This window comes from Macrobrachium nipponense, chromosome 15 (assembly GCF_015104395.2).
Source record: "Macrobrachium nipponense isolate FS-2020 chromosome 15, ASM1510439v2, whole genome shotgun sequence".
Taxonomy (NCBI): domain Eukaryota; kingdom Metazoa; phylum Arthropoda; class Malacostraca; order Decapoda; family Palaemonidae; genus Macrobrachium; species Macrobrachium nipponense.
Genome location: NC_087208.1, coordinates 45,253,784 through 45,273,783, shown reverse-complemented (window position 1 = coordinate 45,273,783; position 20,000 = coordinate 45,253,784). Strand labels below are relative to the sequence as shown.

At 35.6% G+C, this 20,000-nt stretch overlaps 1 protein-coding gene across 1 annotated transcript in view; it reads left to right on the top strand.

Annotated features, from left to right (window-relative positions):
* Positions 1-20,000, top strand: part of LOC135226676 (uncharacterized) — a 50,484-nt gene that overhangs the window by 19,857 nt on the left and 10,627 nt on the right. The window contains exon 2 of the mRNA XM_064266386.1: positions 2,523-2,880. Coding sequence (XP_064122456.1) covers positions 2,523-2,880 — 358 coding nt within the window. The remainder of the gene's footprint in view (positions 1-2,522; positions 2,881-20,000) is intronic.

Genomic DNA, 20,000 nt, shown 5'->3' with positions numbered 1-20,000 from the left:
TCTTTATATGAATCTGGGACAGGAATCGTCTTTATGTGACTCTGGGACAGGTATCGTCTTTATGTGACTCTGGGACAGGTATTGTCTTTATGTGACACTGGGACAGGTGTACTTTTTATGTGAGTCTGGGACAGGCTTCGTCTTTATGTGACTCGGGAACAGGTATCACGTACATGTGGCTGAATGATAGAGCCTGGAAAGGTTGAATTGCAAGTGATATGAATCTACTGATATAAGATATAATACACGACGCGAATACCTCGAATTGCAATTGATTTTCCAATACTTCCAACCTGTTCACGTCGAGCTGGAATCAGGTAGTTTATTTATTTGCACTTTCTGGGAATGTGGGAATGAGCAAAAACAATAAATAAATAAAACTTACTTGATTCCACCTCGGCGTGAAAAGGTTGAAAATATTGGTAAACCAATTTTTTCTGGAACTTAATGTTTATAAAATGAAGCGCCTTTTCGCTTTGAATGTCCGATGGCTTTCCGATTGATCTGCTGAATGACTTGACTATCAAGAGGCATTAAAAAAATGAATAATTAACGAACTAAAAAACGTAACAACGCAAACATACAGAATAAAAAGATGGAGATCAAACAGAGACCATTTTTTATTTATTTTTATTTTTTTACCTCAAAGATCCCAAATAAACAACGGTTTACTCCCCATTTCCCAGTGTAGTTTTCTCCTCTTGGATATTTGACATTTAGCCTTGCAGGCCCAGGGGGAGGGGGGAGAGAGGAAAGCAGGAGGAAGGGGGTTGTGGCAAGGGGAGGGTGGGGTATGGCAGCATTTAATTGATGCGGGACAATTCTTGATGAAGAGACAAGAAGACTGCCTGCCTGCCACGCTCCAATCGGCTGGGCTGGGGAACCGACTATTGCGTCACCTTATTGTGTAAATAAATGACTGTGATGTACTTGTCGTCCTCTTTTCTTTAAGGAACTAGATCTGTGTCTTCCTCTCGCGTGAACGTATAAATAAACTTGTATTTTAATGAATAACTTTAAAATTAACAGCAATCCTTTCGTCAGTCTGTCATCATACACTATACGAGCGACCTTCAAATTTCTGTGTGGGGCTTAACTTTTTCTATAATTCCGTCGCGACAATTCGAGTTAGACAAAGAGAAAGAGAGAGAGAGAGAGAGAGAGAGGAGAGAGAGAGAGAGAGCGAGAGAGAGAGAGAGAGAGAGAATTACTGGAACAAGCAGAGCATATATAAAACCTTTTTTCACTTTAATAAAATAAACACTACATTTCACTTTTCTGGGTGGAACACCAACTTGGAGAGAGAGAGAGAGAGAGAGAGAGAGAGAGAGAGAGAGAGAGCAGAATCCATGAGTAAACAATGATCCCATACAGATCACGGATTCTCTATTTTCAATCTGCAATGGACGCCTCAGGAAGAAAGACGACCACATTTGGAAACATATAATGACGAGGTATTGTTTTGGTTAACTGCCCATTTATTTTTTTCTTCTTCTTCTTCTTCTTCTTCTTCTTCTTCTTCTGTTCTGCTCAGAATGACAGCTTAACTTCAGGATGTCCCCCTTTTGGACAAATGAAAAACTAAAATACGTCTGTTTATATTCATGGTTCTCTCTCTCTCTCTCTCTCTCTCTCTCTCTCTCTCTCTCTCTCTCTCTCTGTCTAAAATAGAGATCGAAAATGTCTCCTGAACCTGCCAAAAAGGATTATAAACCATATATATACATGTGTATATATACATATATATAAATAAATATATATATATATATATATATATATATATATATATATATACACATATATACACATATATATATATATATATATACATATATATATATATATAGATATTTGTAAAAATTATTACACCAGTTGAATCACTTCTTCAAAATGTAAAGTAAATTGCACGCACACACGTATATATATATATATATATATATATATATATATATATATATATATATATATATATATATAAGTGTGTGTGTGTGTGGGTGTGTGTGTGTGGGCCAACATCTTGTGCCATGGGAGGACCCAAAAATAATAAGAATAAGAATAAAAATAATAATAGTCTTTATTTCTACATTTTACTTGTCATAATACAAGTATGATCTGTTTATAATCTTAAGACCATTTGATAGTCTCCTTCTTCTTCTCCTTTCGAAGCCTATTCACAAATCTTAGCCTATTTCAAAGTCTCATCTTCGACTTTTTTCTCCTTGTTTATAATCTCAAAAAAGTCTTCTTCTTCTTCTTCTTCTTCTTCTTCTTCTTCTTAGGCCTATTCACAATCTTAGCCTATTCAAAGTCGTTCTTTCTTCTACTTCTTCTCCTTGTTTATAATCTCAAAAAAGTCTTCTTCCTCTTCTTCTTCTTCATCTTCTTCTTCTTCTTCTCCTCGTCCATAATCCCAGAGTCTAATCGCCTCCCTCTCCTCCCCGATCTCTCCCCCCGCAGCAGCAGACGGGATGCACGAGAGATGAACTCGGAATCGACTTCTCCCGCCGCGCCTTCCCCAACAGCGTCACCAGCGGCGTGGGCGTGGGCGTGGGCGTGGGCGTTGGGGGAGCGGGGCCGGCGGCGGCGGTGGGGGCGGGGGCGGCGTCGGAGTCCTCAACTGGGTGACGGAGACGGCCATCCTGGTGACGGGGGACGACGCGGCGGCCGAGTTCGGCATCATCCACCACCAGCACCACCAACACCCGCAGACCTTCCTCCCCCGGAGGAACGCCAGCAGCAGCCACCAGGGGGATGAGGAGCAGCAGCACTGGAACCGCCTTGGAATGCTCCTGCTGGTGTCCACGCTGGCCGCCCTGGGCACGCTCGGCAACATCTTTGCCATCGCCGCCGTTATGACGGAGGAGCACTTGAAGAAGAAAGGTAAGGAGGGCATGCGGGTTTTCTAGGGCTATAGCATAAGTCTAGTAAATGCTTGAGTATAGCATAGGTCTAGCTAGGGCTCTGGTATAGCATAGGTTTTATCTAGGCTGGGGTATAGCACAGGTTTTATCTAGGGCTTGGGTATAGCATAAGGTTTATCTAGGGCTTGAGTACAGCTTAGGTTTAACTAGGGCTTGAGTATAGCATAGGTTTAACTAGGGCTTGCGTATAGCATAGGTTTAACTAGGGCTTGGGTATTTCTGTCTAGAATCTGATTTCTGATTGATATATGATTTCAAGCAAGACGGGAATGGAGGTAAAAATGAAGGCCGAAAAAGTGACTGAAGTCTTTGGATCCTTCTAAAGAGGTCTGGAAAGATGACAGGAGGAATCTGGATACTGCTCATGAGGTCTGGAAAGATGACAGCTGGCATCTGGAAAGATGACAGCTGGAATCTGGAAATACGACAGCTACAATCTGGAAAGAATTCAGCTGTAATCTGTTAAGATGACAGCTGGCATCTGGAAAGAAGACAGATGGAATCGAGAAAGATGGCAGCTGGAATCTAGAAAGAAGGCAGCTCAAACCTGGAGAGAAGACAACAGTAATCTGGAAAGATGACAGCTATAATCTGCTAAGGAAAGCAGCTGGAATCTGGAAAGAATACAGCTGGAATCTGGAAAGATGACAGCTGTAATCTGGAAAGAAGACAGTTGGAATCTGGAAAGATGACAGCTGGAATATGGAAAGAATACAACTGTAATATGGAAAGATCAGCTGGAATCTGGTAAGATGACAGCTGTAATCTGGAAAGAAGACAGCTGTAATCTGAAAAGGAAAACAGCTGGAATCTAGAAAGAATACAACTGTAATCTGAAAAGAAGACAGCTGGAATCTGGAAAGATGACAGCTGGAATCTGGAAAGAAGACGGCTGTAATCTGAAAAGGAAAACAGGTGGAATCTGGCAAGAATACAGCTGTAATCTGAAAAGAAGACAGCTGGAATCTGGAAAGATGACAGCTGGAATCTGGAAAGAAGATGGCTGTAATCTGAAAAGGAAAACAGCTGGAATCTGGAAAGAATACAGCTGTAATCTGGAAAGAAGACAGCTGGAATCTGGAAAGATGACAGCTGGAATCTGGAAAGAAGACAGTTGTAATCTGAAAAGGAAAACAGCTGGAATCTGGAAAGACTACAGCTGTAATCTGAAAAGGAAAACAGCTAGAATCTGGAAAGAATACAGCTGTAATCTGGGAAGATGACAGCTGGAATCTGGGAAGATACCAGCTGGAATCTGGAAAGATGACAGCTGGAATCTGGAAAGAAGACAGCTGGAATCTGGAAAGAATGCAACTGTAATCTGGAAAGATCAGCTGGAATCTGGTAAGATGACAGTTGTAATCTGGAAAGAAGACAGCTGTTTCTGAAAAGGAAAACAGCTGGAATCTGGAAAGAATACAGTTGTAATCTGGAAAGGAAAACAGCTGGAATCTGGAAATAATACAGCTGTAATCTGGAAAGAAGACAGCTGGAATCTGGTAAGGGGACAGCTGTAATCTGGAAAGAAGACAGCTGGAATCTGGTAAGATGACAGCTGTAATCTGGAAAGACAGCTGTAATCTGAAAATGAAAACAGCTGGAATCTGGAAAGAAGAAAGCTGGAATCTGGAAATAATACAGCCAGCTGTAATCTGGATAGACTGGAATCTGGAAAGATGACAGCTACAATCTGGAAAGAATACAGCTGTAATCTGGAAAGATGATAGCTGGAATCTGGTAAGATGACAGCAGTATTCTGGAAAGAAGGCAGCTGTAATCTGGACAGAAGACAGCTCGAATCTGGAAAGAAAGTAGCTATAATCTTAAAGGGAAGACAGCTGGAATATGGAAAGATCAGCTGAAATCTGGAAAGATACAGCTGTAATCTGAAAAGAAGACAGCTGTAATCTGGAAAGAAGGCAGTTGTAATCTTGAAAGGAAGACAGCTCGAAGCTGGAAAGATGACAGCTGTAATCTGGAAAGAATACAGCTGTAATCTGGAAAGATCAGCTGGAATCTGGAAAGATGACAGCTGGCATCTAGAATGATTACAGCTGAGATCTAAAGAGACGACAGCTGGAATGGAAAGATGACAGCTGGAATGGAAAGAAGAAGCTGGAATCTAGAAAGAAGACAGCTGGATTCTGGAAACATGGTGTAGCTGTGATTCAGACATAGAACGTCTTGATTTGTCCCTTTTAAATGAAAGTTATAAGAGAGACACTTCCCCCTGAATTTATACGGTTGTCGAATAAAAAAAGACCATTTCCATTCGACTAAAAGCGGGGGAGCCTATCAAACGGCATAAAGCCCCCCGTCCCTCCCTCCGTCCCCCGCGCCCACACAGATTTTAAAGGTGTCGACCAGTCGAATGGGACTCAAGAGTGTTTCCTAGTTGCTAGGTTTTTTTATTTATTTTTTTTTTTATTTCTGTCATGAAAATGTGATTAATATACATGTCATTGGGTTAGTGTCTGAAAGGCAATAAGTTTCTTTGGGGTTCGTTAAACTGAAAGTAAACCTTATATTCAAATCTAGGACTTATATATATATATATATATATATATATATATATATATATATATATATATATATATATATATATATACACGATACGCTCAACCATTGCAAAAGTTTAGATTTGACGAAGAACTCAGAAAGAGTGAACTGTAACTTCGAGAGAGAGAGAGAGAGAGAGATTTCTTTACAACAATGCAGGTTTCATTAGTCCAACCGGAAATGTTTCAGCCTGACATTAGTGCAGAGAGTTGCAACTTGCAACTTGCAACTTGTTCTGCCACCTGGGAAAAATAAGTTGATGTAAAAACATAAGAAATTTTTTATAAAGTGTCAAATGGATGAAAATAATTTGATAAATTATTACATGACAAGAATTAAGATAGTTTTTAATCAATTTTTTCGGTATATCACTCGGGACATTTCCCAAATCGTGGTAATGTTTCTCATATTAGGAACTATAGAAACAAGCAACATATGAGGTGAGAATTTCAAAAAACGAAACAATTTAGTAATGTTTCTCGAATTAGAAAAAAGAAATAAGCAACATATGAGGGGAGAATTAAAAAACCGAAAAAATTTAGTAATGTTTCTCGAATTAGAAACAAGCAACATATGAGGAGAGATTTTCAAAAAACGAAACAATTTAGTAATGTTTTTCGAGTTAGAAATAAGAAATAAGCAACACATGAGAATAGAATTTCGAAAAACGAAATGATTTAGTAATGTTTCTCGAATTAGAAACAACAAACAAGCAACATATGAGGAGAGAATTTCGAAAAACAAAACGATTAAGTAATATTTCTCGAATTAGAAACAAGAAATAAGCAACATATGAGGAGAGAATCCTCCCAAGCAAAACAATTTCGTAATGTTTCTCGCATTAACAAAACAATTTATTAATGTTTCTCGTATTAAAAAAAAAAAAATCAATGATGAAGAGAGAATTCTCAATAAAAAAATGAATTAGTAATGTTTCTCGAATTAGAGACAATAAATGTGCAACATATGAGCAGAATATTTTAATAAACAAAATGATTTAGTAATGTTTCTGGCATCAGAACCAACGAGATAAAATTACCCATTTGTAAAACACTGAAAAACTAGTGCTTACTTAAAAACTAAATATATTATTAAGACCAATTTCCAAAATAAAAAAATAATAATAAAAAAACAGGGGAAAAATAAACTAGAACCGACTCATCAGCAAATCATCAAGATGATGAGACGTGCCCCGTCTTAAGGATTGGGGGAGGGGGGGGGCGGGGGGTTAGATAAATCTTCTTAAAGGTTCATAAAAGGATTACATCTAATCACCCAGTGAGAAGGCTTGGGCACGTCCAAGACCTCTAGAGAGAGAGAGAGAGAGAGAGAGAGAGAGAGAGGTTAATGCTCCTTTATTCTAAATCAAAATTAACCAATTTGAAAACCTTTCAATAAAAATATGGAAGAATTCTATTATTACAGAGAGCGAGAGAGAGGAGGGACAATAAGGTTGCTATATTCTGAGCCTATACATTAGCCACTAATGAAAACTTAAAACCTTGGAATAGAACACAGAAGAAAGCTGATATTCCAGAGAGAGAGAGAGAGAGAGAGAGAGAGAGAGAGAGAGAGAGAGAGAGAGAGAGAGAGAGAGGCCTGAGCGGGTAAAGTGGTCTCCGTTGTCACCTGCCAATTTTCTCTGGGTGAATTTACAACCTTGCCCGGAAGATTAATGTTACACCATCGATATTACCATTACTGTTCGACGGTGCTTTTGTCATAGTGTGATAAGATATATATATATATATATATATATATATATATATATATATATAAATATATATATATATATATATATATATATATACGTATATATACATACATTTTCTTTATTTTCTTTATTTTATTATTATTATTATTTTTTTAACTGTTTACTAATCCCATCTTTTGTAAATGTCCATAGGGGCCCATTCGCCTTTTCACAGAAAATCAATTATCTCTCCACTCGTGCAACTTGGCATCTTGCAAGCAACAGAACCTATGCAATATCTTTCTCCATTTACGATAATATAATCAATATCTTTTAGTGATGTTTATTAATCCTGCATATTTAATCAATGTACATAGGAGCCCAATCGCCTTTTCATAGAAAATCAATTAATTATCTCTTCCCTCACGCAACTTTGCATCTTGCGAGCAACAGAATCCATGCAAAATCTTTCTCCATTTTCGACAAGCTCTTCCTTCCTGGACTTTTCCATCTCACACTCAGCCAGTCAGTCCCTAAACACCTGAACGCTACCCCTCCCCCCTTCCCCCTGTGATCATCGGTTGCTTAGAAGCCTGGATATTAGCCAGAAACATTTTACGACGTCCCTAGGTTCCAATAATGTGAAGTCGGGTGAAGAAGACATATCGATTCTAGAGTGTGGGTGACTCTATGGAGTGGGGTTACGGGGGGAGAGGTGGGTAGGGGGAGGAGGAGACAGAAGGATATCGACGACGTCCTTAAGGATTCCTTATCATTTCTTGTTCACTAACGTGAATAAATGGTTTTGTTTTAATGCATATTCAATGGAAGATGTGCTGCATATGAGATAAAAATTCTCTGCATTTCTTGTGGAAAATCGAGATATAATTTTTAGTATTCCTTAATGATCTCATTTTATGAGTTATGTCATTAAACAATCTATTAATGACCAATTTTATGGGATGTGACAGTTAGCAATCTATTGAAGACCCATTTTATAAGTTGTTATAAGCAGAAATCTATTAATGACCTATTTTAAGGGTTGTGATAGGCAGCGATCTATTAATGAACCATTTTATAAGTTGTTATAAGCAGAAATCTATTAATGACCCATTTTAATGAGTTTGGTGGACAGTCCATGCAACAATCTAGTTGATGAACCCATTTTTATTGAGTTTTGTTTAAGTAAGTAGCAATCCATTAATGACCCATTTTATGAATTGTTATAAGCAGAAATCTATTAATGATCCATTTTAAGGGTTGTGATAGGCAGCGATCTATTAATGACCCATTTTATTAGCTGTTATAAGCAGAAATCTATTAATGACCCATTTTATGAGTTGTGACAGTCAGCAATCTATTGACGACCCATTTTATGAGTTGTTATAAGTATCAATCTATTAATGACCCATTTTATGAGTTTTTATAAGCAGCAATCTACTAATAATCAAATTTTATGAGTTAGGACAGGAAACACTCTTAGTTACCTAATTTATGACAGGAAATAACCTCTTAATGACCCATTTTCTGGGTTAAGACAGGAAACACTCTCTTAATGACCCAATTTATGACATGAAATAACTCTTAATGACCCAATTTATAACAGGAAATCACCTCTTCATGACCCATTTTCAGTTATGACAAGTACCACTTTCTTAACGACCCAATTTACAGAGATAGAGCAAAACCTCGGGATTTTTTGTCAGCGAGGATAAATCTGTTTTCCTAGAACACCGCAACAAAGCATCCGACAGATTACCACCCCCTTTCCCCCCGTTTCCCCCCGACCCCGCCCCCACAAATACCCCACCCCGCCCCCCCCACCTGTTGTATCATTGTATTGGCGCACTGTTGCATAATCCCGTTAAGCTTCTCTTGAGGCTATTGTCCTTGTATTAACTTTGGATACGCTGTTCAGCGGCAGATTGAGGCCACGGGAGGCGCGCATGCTTGCACCGCCGGGTTAATACGGCGATTAAATCCACTTCAGACTGTTCTGTTACCCTTTGGTTTGTCCAAAGCAAAATGAGGGACTTCAGGTAAATCCTCCTCCGTGCATTATTGGGCTGGTTGTCTAACCTGAATGCTGCTTGCTCTAAGTGCTTGGGGAGATTAATTTTGAAGGAACTGACAAGCGTTCTAAGCGGTGGGGAACACAGACAGGTGTGGAGAGAGAGAGAGAGAGAAGAGAGGAGAGAGAGAGAGAGAGAGAGAGAGAGAGAGAGAGAGAGAGAGAGATTTCATTAATTCATCATTGACGCAACAGGTGTTTCTATCCCTGATTTTAGTATTTGGGGAAACCTGCAAGTTTCAGTACAATATTATTTTTTGCTTTGTTGGGACTACAGCTTTTATTTGTAAATACTCACATGCTCAATATATATATATATATATATATATATATATATATATATATATATATATATATATATATATATATATATATCCAGTTCCAATGAGGTCGTGTAAATAATTGTAAGAGTGCACAGAACAATTGTTTAAGAGATAAAGTTAAAATATATATATATATACTATATATATATATATATATATATATATATATATATATATATAAAATGTTTTCACGGTTCTAAAATGCGACACATCTATTATTTCAATATTTTTTAGAATTATTTAGTTAACCTTTTCAAAAACAACCCTTACGAAATGTAGGCTTACATTCCACAAATAAAAATCCTTAAAAGCCAAATATATATTTTTTTTCTCAGACCACAGAGGAAAAAACTACAGTATTTTGAGACACGTAGAGATGTCATAAGATGCAGAATGGTTAAATTGAAAATATACTGATGACGTGAAAAAACTCCATTCCTATTGGACTTGAAATGAAGGTCTAAACACACATTAAAGTATTCGAGAGTCTATATACCCCCTTCAGAACGCCAAGTGTCGCATAAGTAGCGAGTGATCAGCAAATAACCAGCGAGTGATATGACAATAACTAGAGAGTGATCAGCAAATAACAGCCAGTGATCAGCAAATAACCAGCAAGTTATAAGACAATAACTAACGAGTGATCAGGAAAGAACCAGCGAGTTATAAGCCAATAACTTGCGAGTAATCAGGAAATAACTAGCGAGTGATCAGCAAATTAACCAGCGAGTAATCAGCAAATAACTAGCGAGTAATAAACAAACAATCATCGAAAAATTAGTATAAACATCTTCGATTTTGCGAGTTAAAAGTAAAAGAATAAACCACAATAAACAAAGAAAAAAAAATTAACAAAAACAACAAAAATAGGGTTTTTAGCGTCACCCAAAAATAAAATGAATTATTTGTTAACACTCGCCAACACGGAGAGATTGCACCGCAGCTTCTGGAAATCGAAAAAACGAAATTAAAATAGAAAAAAATAGAAATATAAAAATAGAAAATAAATTTTTTTTTAGATTAATAGCAATACTGTAATGTAGTTTCACAAATTGTAACTGATTGTAATACTGGGTAGATTTACCATGGGAAAATAATAATAATAATAATAATAATAATAATAATAATAATAATAATAATAATAATAATAATAATAATAATAATAATAATAATAATAATAATAATAATAAGTTGGTCGAATTGCATGACTGAGATAGACAAAAAAATATAAAATACAAAAATAAAATAATAATAATAATAATAATAAATAATAATAATGATAATAATAATAATAAAATAATAATAATAATAATAATAAAAACAACAACTCCAGGTCACATGATGTAAATGCATATGAAATACCAATGAATTCTCACCCACAATAAACTGAAAGAATATATTTTTTTATAATTTAATTCAAATTAGTTCAATAGTTTTCATACAATCTTGCTAAACAGACTATACAGACAAATTCACACTATACACAAACCAACAGATCGATCTATGAATAGACAGTTAACTTACTATAGACAATTATACTAAGATGATGTTTTGGTTACTCATATATGAAAGGAAAAATGATTATTCAAAAATATTTTATTTATAAACGAATTAATAAATTTGAGGGCTGGGCAGAGATACAAAATTTGTTTTACTAAAACTTGAAAAAATATTATGAAAACAATGAATGAATAAATTCAGATTTTTATACTAAAATCTCAAAAGAAAAAAATGAAAAAAGAATGAATAAATCTGAATGCTTGACAGAAACATAAATGTTTTGTTATTAAAATAACATTATTAAAAAATTGAATGAATAAATTCAGATTTTTATACTAAAATCTGAAGAAAAAAAAAATCTATAAAGAATGAATAAAACAGAGTTGGACAGGAGTAAAAAGATAAAAACTTTTTTTCTTCTTTTTTTAAATTTCGAATCAATGGGGGAAAGGAGAAAGTGTCTCTGATCACACCAGCTTGCCAAAATCGAAAAGGTCCACCGACCGTACTTTTTTTAATCCCCCTAGGACCCTTGAGGGCCTATACTCCCCACTAGGACCCCTTAGGGCTTGGGGTGGGGTGGGGGGAGTGATTATTCTTAATAGCCATCTGGTCCGTGGCCAAATTGACACGTAGCCAGGGAGGTCACATTTTTAAGGAATGTCTCCTTTGGGGATTTAAAAAAAAAAATCCTCCGATTATTAAAAAATAATCCTCCTAGTATTAAGAAATAAGCCAATTAATATAAAAATTATTATCTGGGGATTAAAAAAAATAATCCTCGAGGATTAAATAAATAATCCTACGATGATTAACAAATAATCCTCCGAGGATTAAATAAGTAATCCTACGATGATTAACAAATAATCCTCCGAGGATTAAATAAGTAATCCCACGATGATTAACAAATAATCCTCCAAGGATGAAAATTCCCCCGATTATTAAAAAATAATCGTCCTCTTTTTAAAAACGATAATCATTCTGAGGATTTAACAAAATAATCCTCCGGTTATTAAAAAAAATCGTCCAAGGGATTAAAAAAACTAATCCTCCGAGGATTATGGAATAATCCGTCCAGGATAATGAAACAATCCTCTAAATGTTAAAAAAATAATCCGAGGATTATTAAAAAACAAACCATAGAATATTTTAAAAAATAATCCTCCGGGGATAAAAAAAAATCCTTTTAGGATTAAAGAAAAATCAGATTAAAAATTCAGTTACTTCACCTTTCATTGTCCGTCTATTGTTGGCTTGACGCTCGACAAGGCTAAATCTGTCTACATGTATATACGTCCTACCTACGTTCTGCCTGCCTGTCTACGTTCTCGACAGCAACAGACGGTCTCTCTCTCTCTCTCTCTCTCTCTCTCTCTCTCTCTCTCTCTCTCTCTCTCTCCATCTTGCTTGGTGAGACGTACCCGCGTGAAGTCAGATTAATCAACAGATATCACAAGTTTAACATACGACTAGAATTTGAGAAATATCTAGAAGTGTTCGTGAACTATCGGTGATAAGATTAGTGTGAAAATAGTAGGATAAAGCGTCTTCTAAGTTAGTTTATCAAGTGTAATACTATAAATCAGAACAAGATGGCAGTAAGTTCCAACTGCGGGAAGAGGTGGCGTAATTTGGCGTGTTTAGCAGATTCGCAATACGATGAGGTAGCAGGAAGGGAACTGGCATTTCTCATCTATGAAATCAGCAACAGTCCTAACCAAAAAGATACAAAAGCATTCATAGATATATTAGAAGGATATAATCCTTCAAACTGGAACAAATCTAATGAAAACATCTTGAAAATAATTGAAGAAGTTCCAAATAAAATCCAAGTGGTCAAGAGACTCATAAAGAAAATATACATAAACCAACATATTCCGACAAAGAAAATGAATAAGGTGAATCTTGTGAATATCCTAATTGATGCATTAGGAAAAAGAATGCCAAAAGCATGCAAACTGTGTAAGGTTGTTTGTATAGCATAGTCAATCCACAAAACCTAATCAGAAAATGTGCTGCATGCAACATTCCGACCCATCCACAGGTTGCTGAGGTAATACAAGATTTGAGAAAAGATACAAGAATTTTTTGTTCAACATGTCTATCATGGATAGACAATGTTATTAAATCAAGATTGAATGTACAAATAGTTGAGGATGAAGAAGAAGGAGGAAGAGGAAGAAGAACAAGATAAAAAGTATGGATGCAGAGATACTCATTGATACTACATATGAGGCAATAAAGCAGCATACCTACGAAGAAATAAATTACGATATGACAACAGAAAAGCAAATCCCGAAGAGGCTCTACCCAGATCTACACAATGACGGGAAAGAGGAAAAAATAGACAAGAAAGACAAAATCTGCAACCTTTTGAAAAGAGGGAATTGCAGATTTGGAGAAAGATGTTACTACAAACATCCTAAGATAGGTCAAAACTATGAAATATATGGTAAATGTGCATACTTAGATGGATATGGGGATGATTGCAGAGATCTGCATCCAAAAAATATGTAAAAACCTAAAAGAAGGAAAAGGATGTAAGTTCGACAAAAAATGCAAATATATGCACCCTGTAGCCATGAATCATAATCAAATAAATAACCAACCAAGTAATAAAATCCAAAATAAGAAAGAAACAAATAAAGAGAGAAATCAAGAATATCAGGTAAAAGAGAAAAGCAAACCACCAATGAGATATGCAGAGGTGTCAGCAAAAAATTTCAAAGCATCAGCTCCGAAATTCTACTCAAGAGATAATAACTGTATTTATTATGCAAGAGGATATTGCAGAAACGGAGAAAATTGCAGATTCAGACACAAAATGAATAATTATGATGAAGGAAGATCAATATTATGGAAAAGTTGGATTTTTTAATGTCAGAATTTCTGGAAATGAAAAAAAGAACAACATACCAGAACAGGAAAGAGACATGGGAAAATCCTTATTACTACCAGTATTAAATGAAGGAGAAAACACGCAAACCATCATAGTGATGAATGCGCAGGGTTTAGTTACGAGTAACTCAAAAAGAAAAATAGAGTACTTAGAAGAACTAACCCAAAATGAAAAGAAAATAGATATAATGAATATAAGTGAAACCTGGTATTCCCAAGAGACTGGGAATGATGATCAAATAAAAGGGTTCCAAACTTATAGATCAGATAGAAAAAATAGGAATCAAGGGGGAACCGCAATATATGGGAAAGACAAAAAACAAGAAAATATATGAGAAATATAGTAACTCAGAATGTGAACTAATAGCAGTAGAATTTGAATCTGAAAAATTGATGAACATAGTAATATATAGACCTCCTAATACTAAAGAGTTTGACTTAATAATTGAAAAATTGGATGATATATGTAGAAATCACAAGGACTGGACTATTCTCCTATCTGGTGACTTCAATTTTCCTTTCGTAGAATGGAAAGAACGAATAGGAGATTGTGGTTGTACTTATACATATAAAAAAGAGAGTAATAGTAGTGCAGAAGATAAGAGGCAATTTGAAAAGCTATTAGATATGCTACTAGAATACAACATTCAACAAATAAATCACCTGCCAACAAGAAAGGAAAATACTTTAGACCTAGTATTTGTGAACGAGATGAATTATGTTAAAGAAATAATAGTTTATAATGCGAGTATTTCAGACCATAATGTCATAGAATTTATAGTTCATTCCAAAGCAAGTGAAATAGAGATAAGCAAGAAATGAAAAAGTGGGAAGGATATGGAAAATACAACTTCTACAGTAAAAATATAAAATGGTCAGAAATTAATGAAGAATTAAACAAAGATTGGGATAACATTTTCGTAAGTGATGACATAAGGGTAAATACGGAGATATTATATAAAATATTGGAGAAAATAGTGGAAAAATATATACCGAAGAAGAAAAGTAAACATCATTCATGCATACCAAGAGACAGAAGGATCTTGTTCCAGAAAATCAGAAAGTGGAAAAAAGGTCTTGCAAAAGAAAAAAATGCATGGAAAGTTATAGCAACTAAAAAGTAAGATAGAAAATGCGAACAAAAGATTATACAATCAAAAGAAAATGAAAAACGGGACTTGGAAGAAAAAACCCTATTAAATATCAAGCAAAACCCCAAACTATTATACTCATATGCGAAGAAGATGAATAAAAGAAGAATAGAAATAGGCCCTCTGAGAATTGAAGGGAGAGTTATTAACGAATGAAAAAAGGAAATTTGCAACATACTGGCAGAACGATATAAGAGAGAATTCACCCCTAGAATAGATAAGAAGATAATGATATAGAAGTAAGGGAAGAAAATAGTGAATATTTAGCTGACATAGAAATTAATGAAGCTGATATTGTGCAGGCAATTAATGAAATTAAAAATGGAGCTGCTGCAGGGCCGGATGGAGTCCCTGCTATTTTGTTAAAGAAAGTAGTTCATTCTATCGCAAAGCCACTTGCAATATTATTAAGACAAAGTGTAGATACAGGCAAGATTTATGATGAGCACAAATTAGCATATATCACCCCTACTTTCAAAAGTGGATCAAGACTAGAGGCAAGTAATTATAGGCCTGTGAGTCTAACATCACATATTATGAAAGTGTATGAAAGGGTAATGAAGAAAAATATTATGAAACATTTATAAAAAAATAATTTGTTTAATATAGGACAACACGGTTTCGTACCCGGAAAAAGTACACAAACCCAACTGTTAGTCCACCGTGAGAACATATTCAAAAATATGAAAAGCGGAAATGAAACAGATGTGGTTTATTTAGACTTTGCAAAAAGCTTTTGACAAAGTAGACCATAATATATTAGCAAAGAAAATTAGAAAACACAATATCGTAGATAAAGTAGGAAGATGGTTAAAAGAATTTTTACACAACAGAAAAACAGATAGTTATTGCAAACGATGAGAAATCGGATGAAACCAAGGTAATATCCGGTGTGCCACAAGGTACGGTGCTAGCTGCAATATTGTTTGTTATTATGATTGAAGACATAGACAGTAATGTTAAGGATTCGGTAGTGAGTAGTTTCGCTGATGACACAAGAATAAGTAGAGAAATTACTTGTGATGAAGATAGGAACGCTCTACAAAGAGACCTTAACAAAGTATATGATTGGGCAGAGGTAAATAGGATGGTATTTAACTCTGATAAATTTGAATCAATAAATTATGGAGACAGAGAAGGAAAGCTATATGCATATAGGGGACCTAATAATGAGACAATCACAAATAAGGAAGCAGTTAAAGACCTTGGTGTGATGATGAATAGGAACATGTTATGCAATGATCAAATAGCAATTCTGTTGGCAAAATGTAAAGCAAAAATGGGAATGTTGTTACGGCACTTCAAAACAAGAAAAGCTGAACACATGATTATGCTTTATAAAACATATGTTCGTAGTCCACTTGAATATTGCAATATGATATGGTACCCACACTATCAAAAGGATATTGCACAAATAGAGAGTGTACAAAGGTCCTTTACAGCTAGAATAGAAGAAGTTAAGGACCTAGACTACTGGGAAAGACTGCAATCCTTAAAATTATATAGTCTAGAAAGGAGAAGAGAACGCTACATGATAATTCAGGCATGGAAACAGATAGAAGGAATAACAGAAAATATCATGGAACTAAAAATATCAGAAAGAGCAAGCAGAGGTAGATTAATAGTGCCCAAAACTATACCAGGAAAAATAAGGAAAGCACACAGGACATTAATCCACTACGCACCAGCATCGATAATGCAGCGTCTATTCAATGCGTTGCCAGCTCATCTGAGGAATATATCAGGAGTGAGCGTAGATGTGTTTAAGAATAAGCTCGACAAATATCTAAACTGCATCCCAGACCATCCAAGATTGGAAGATGCAAAATATACCGGAAGATGTACTAGCAACTCTCTGGTAGACATTAGAGGCGCCTCACACTGAGGGACCTGGGGCAACCCGAACGAACTGTAAGGTCTGTAAGGTCTGTAAGGTCTCAAGGAAAAAGTGGTGAAGATCAAATCACACATACACACACAAATATATATATATATATATATATATATATATATATATATATATATATATATATATATATATATATATATATATATATATATATATAGATATAGTATATATATATATATATATATATATATATATATATATATATATATATATATATTATATATATATATATAGATATAATATATATATATATATATAGATATAATATAAATAATTTATATATATATATATATATATATATATATATGTATATATAATTTATATTATTATATATAATTAATTATATATATATAATAAATAAATTTATATAATATTATATAAAAAATATATATACTATATAAGATTTTATATATATATATATATAGGATATATATATATATATATATATAGATATATACTATAATATGGTAAGCTGTTTGTTGCACTGAAATTAGGATATGGCTCTGTTGGACGATCGATAATGTCTCTCTTTCTTCTTCTCTCTCTCTCTCTCTCTCTCTCTCTATATATATATATATATAATTATATATTATATATATATAGAGAGAGAGAGAGAGAGAGAGAGAGAGAGAAGAAGAGAGAGAGAAGACGAGAGAGAGTAGGAGAGAGGAAGAGACAGAGAGAAGAGAGAGAGAGAGAGAGAGACATTATCGATCGTCCCACAGAGCCATATCCTAATTTCAATGCAACAAACAGCTTTACCATGTTGACGAAAAATGCAAAAAAATTTAATCAAAAAAATTTTATAGTCTCTCTCTCTCTCTCTCTCTCTCTCTCTCTCTCTCTCTCTCTCTCTCTCAAACATATTTTTGCCCTTAGGGCTCCTTTCGCCCCTAATGGCAGAGGCCCACCCTCTCTCTCTCTCTCTCTCTCTCTCTCTCTCTCTCTTCTCTCTCTCTCTCTCTCTCTCAACTGACCCCTCCCTATTCTCATGACAAGAATCCATTATCAATACCTTGCTGGGGGCAGAGAAAGAAAGAAAGAGAGAGAGAGAGAGAAGAGAGAGAGAATGTATTGGGTGCTAATGGTGGGTTCCTGAATGTAAGGGGGAGATTTCAAGGCGACATTTCAAGGGGGCGTTTCCCCCTCCTGTAAATCTTTAAGACTGAGGACTTCCACAGCATGTAGTGGATTCGAATTCCACAACAGAAACAACCCCCTACATTCACTTCCCCCAACCCCCTTCGGATTCAGGGGTTTTTAGCAGGAAAAGCTTCCAGGGATATATTCTACCCTCGTAGAAGACAATGCCATCAATGAACCTCACGAGGTGTACTGTAGGCATTACTAAAGTGTTTGCAGTATCCCTTGTGCTTGGTTTCCCTCCGGTCACACATTTCAATAAACCTTTTCTCTCTCAATTTTCCCTTTCAGTGCTGAATGGCCTCATAGGTCCCAGCTCTTGTCCTTTGGTCTAAATCTTATATTCGAAATCCAAGTCAAATTCAATTTTTATGTGATATTAAAAATTTCAGAATTTTTTAAACTTCATCGTGTAGAATTTTGTACATTTTTCATTTTTAACAAATAGTTACTTCAGATTTCATCACTAACATTCAACGTGCAATGAGGTTAGCTCCCTAAAACAATTCACTTTGTGATATAGTAACTTATTTATATCTTTATCAGTTTATCTATTAATGAATTCATCTTTTTTCCTAATAAGTGATCTCGTCTTTCTATATTTCCTATCACCTTCTGTAATTTCTTTCAAATGAACACCATTTTCTTAGGGAGCCTGGTTTTCCAGTTAGTGGCCCCTTTGGTGGGCTTGTTCCATATGAATATAATTTATCTTCTGAATAATAATAATAATAATAATAATAATAATAATAATAATAATAATAATATGTGGCGCCGTGGAGGAGTGGGTTAGGTCGTCAATAGACTTAAGTCAAGTTAAGCAACATTGGCTCTGGTCAGTCGTTGGATGGGTGACCGCTCTCCTCGGCGTTGATTCCTTGGGAAAGGATCTTTACCATAATTTCCTCAGTCTACTCAGCTGTAAATGAGTACCTATCCCTGATGGGGTAGGGTCCAGCTATGGGTTAAATAGCAAAAACTCAGCAATGATGGAAAGAAATGAAGGATTAAACGACAACGACGTAAATGGAACCTCTGGCAACAGAGGAGCTTCGTCCGGCAACCAGGTATTCAACCCAATTGAAGGGGAAGACGGTCAGGTACTTGGAGGTCGTCATCCAGCAACTGATCACCACAACGACAATAATCAACAGCCTGAGATTGGAGCTACAGAGGCAAAAAGGAAGAATGGACAAGAGAAGAAAATAAGGAAATATGGAGATGCTACATCAGAAGCAACCCGACGGAGAGAGGATATAGAAGAAGATTGGTCAACATCTGGAATGAGAGGAATAACACCCCCCAAACAGAGCAGAGGCTGGCAGACCAAGTAAGGAACATAAAGAAAAAGAACTGGCTCTCCCCAACAGAAAGAGAAGAACTGGAAAGGGAAATGTCACACGATAACGAATTACACGAAGACGAACTGAGAGACGATGCCACAGAAGACGACAGGGAGGATGAGGTATCAAACAACGACACACTAAGAAACACCGACGAAGTAACAGAGAGGACGGAATGGTAGAAAAGATTTAGACAATGGATGAAGCCAGATACAGAGAGAACAAAGATCCCCTCCATGAAAGCCTACAACACCAAGAAATTGAGGGAGAAAACAAGTAAGGTCAATGAAATACTGGGCATAATACAGACCACCAGTATCACAGAAACAAATAACTTGACATATGCAGGAGCAAGATTAGTAGCAGAACTGATGGGAATTCGAACACCAACACCCACCAGCACAACCAACCCAACAGAAACCAAAACAGCAACCTCCTTGGAAAAGGCGCCTGGAAAAGCAAATCATGGTGATGAGATCTGACTTGAGT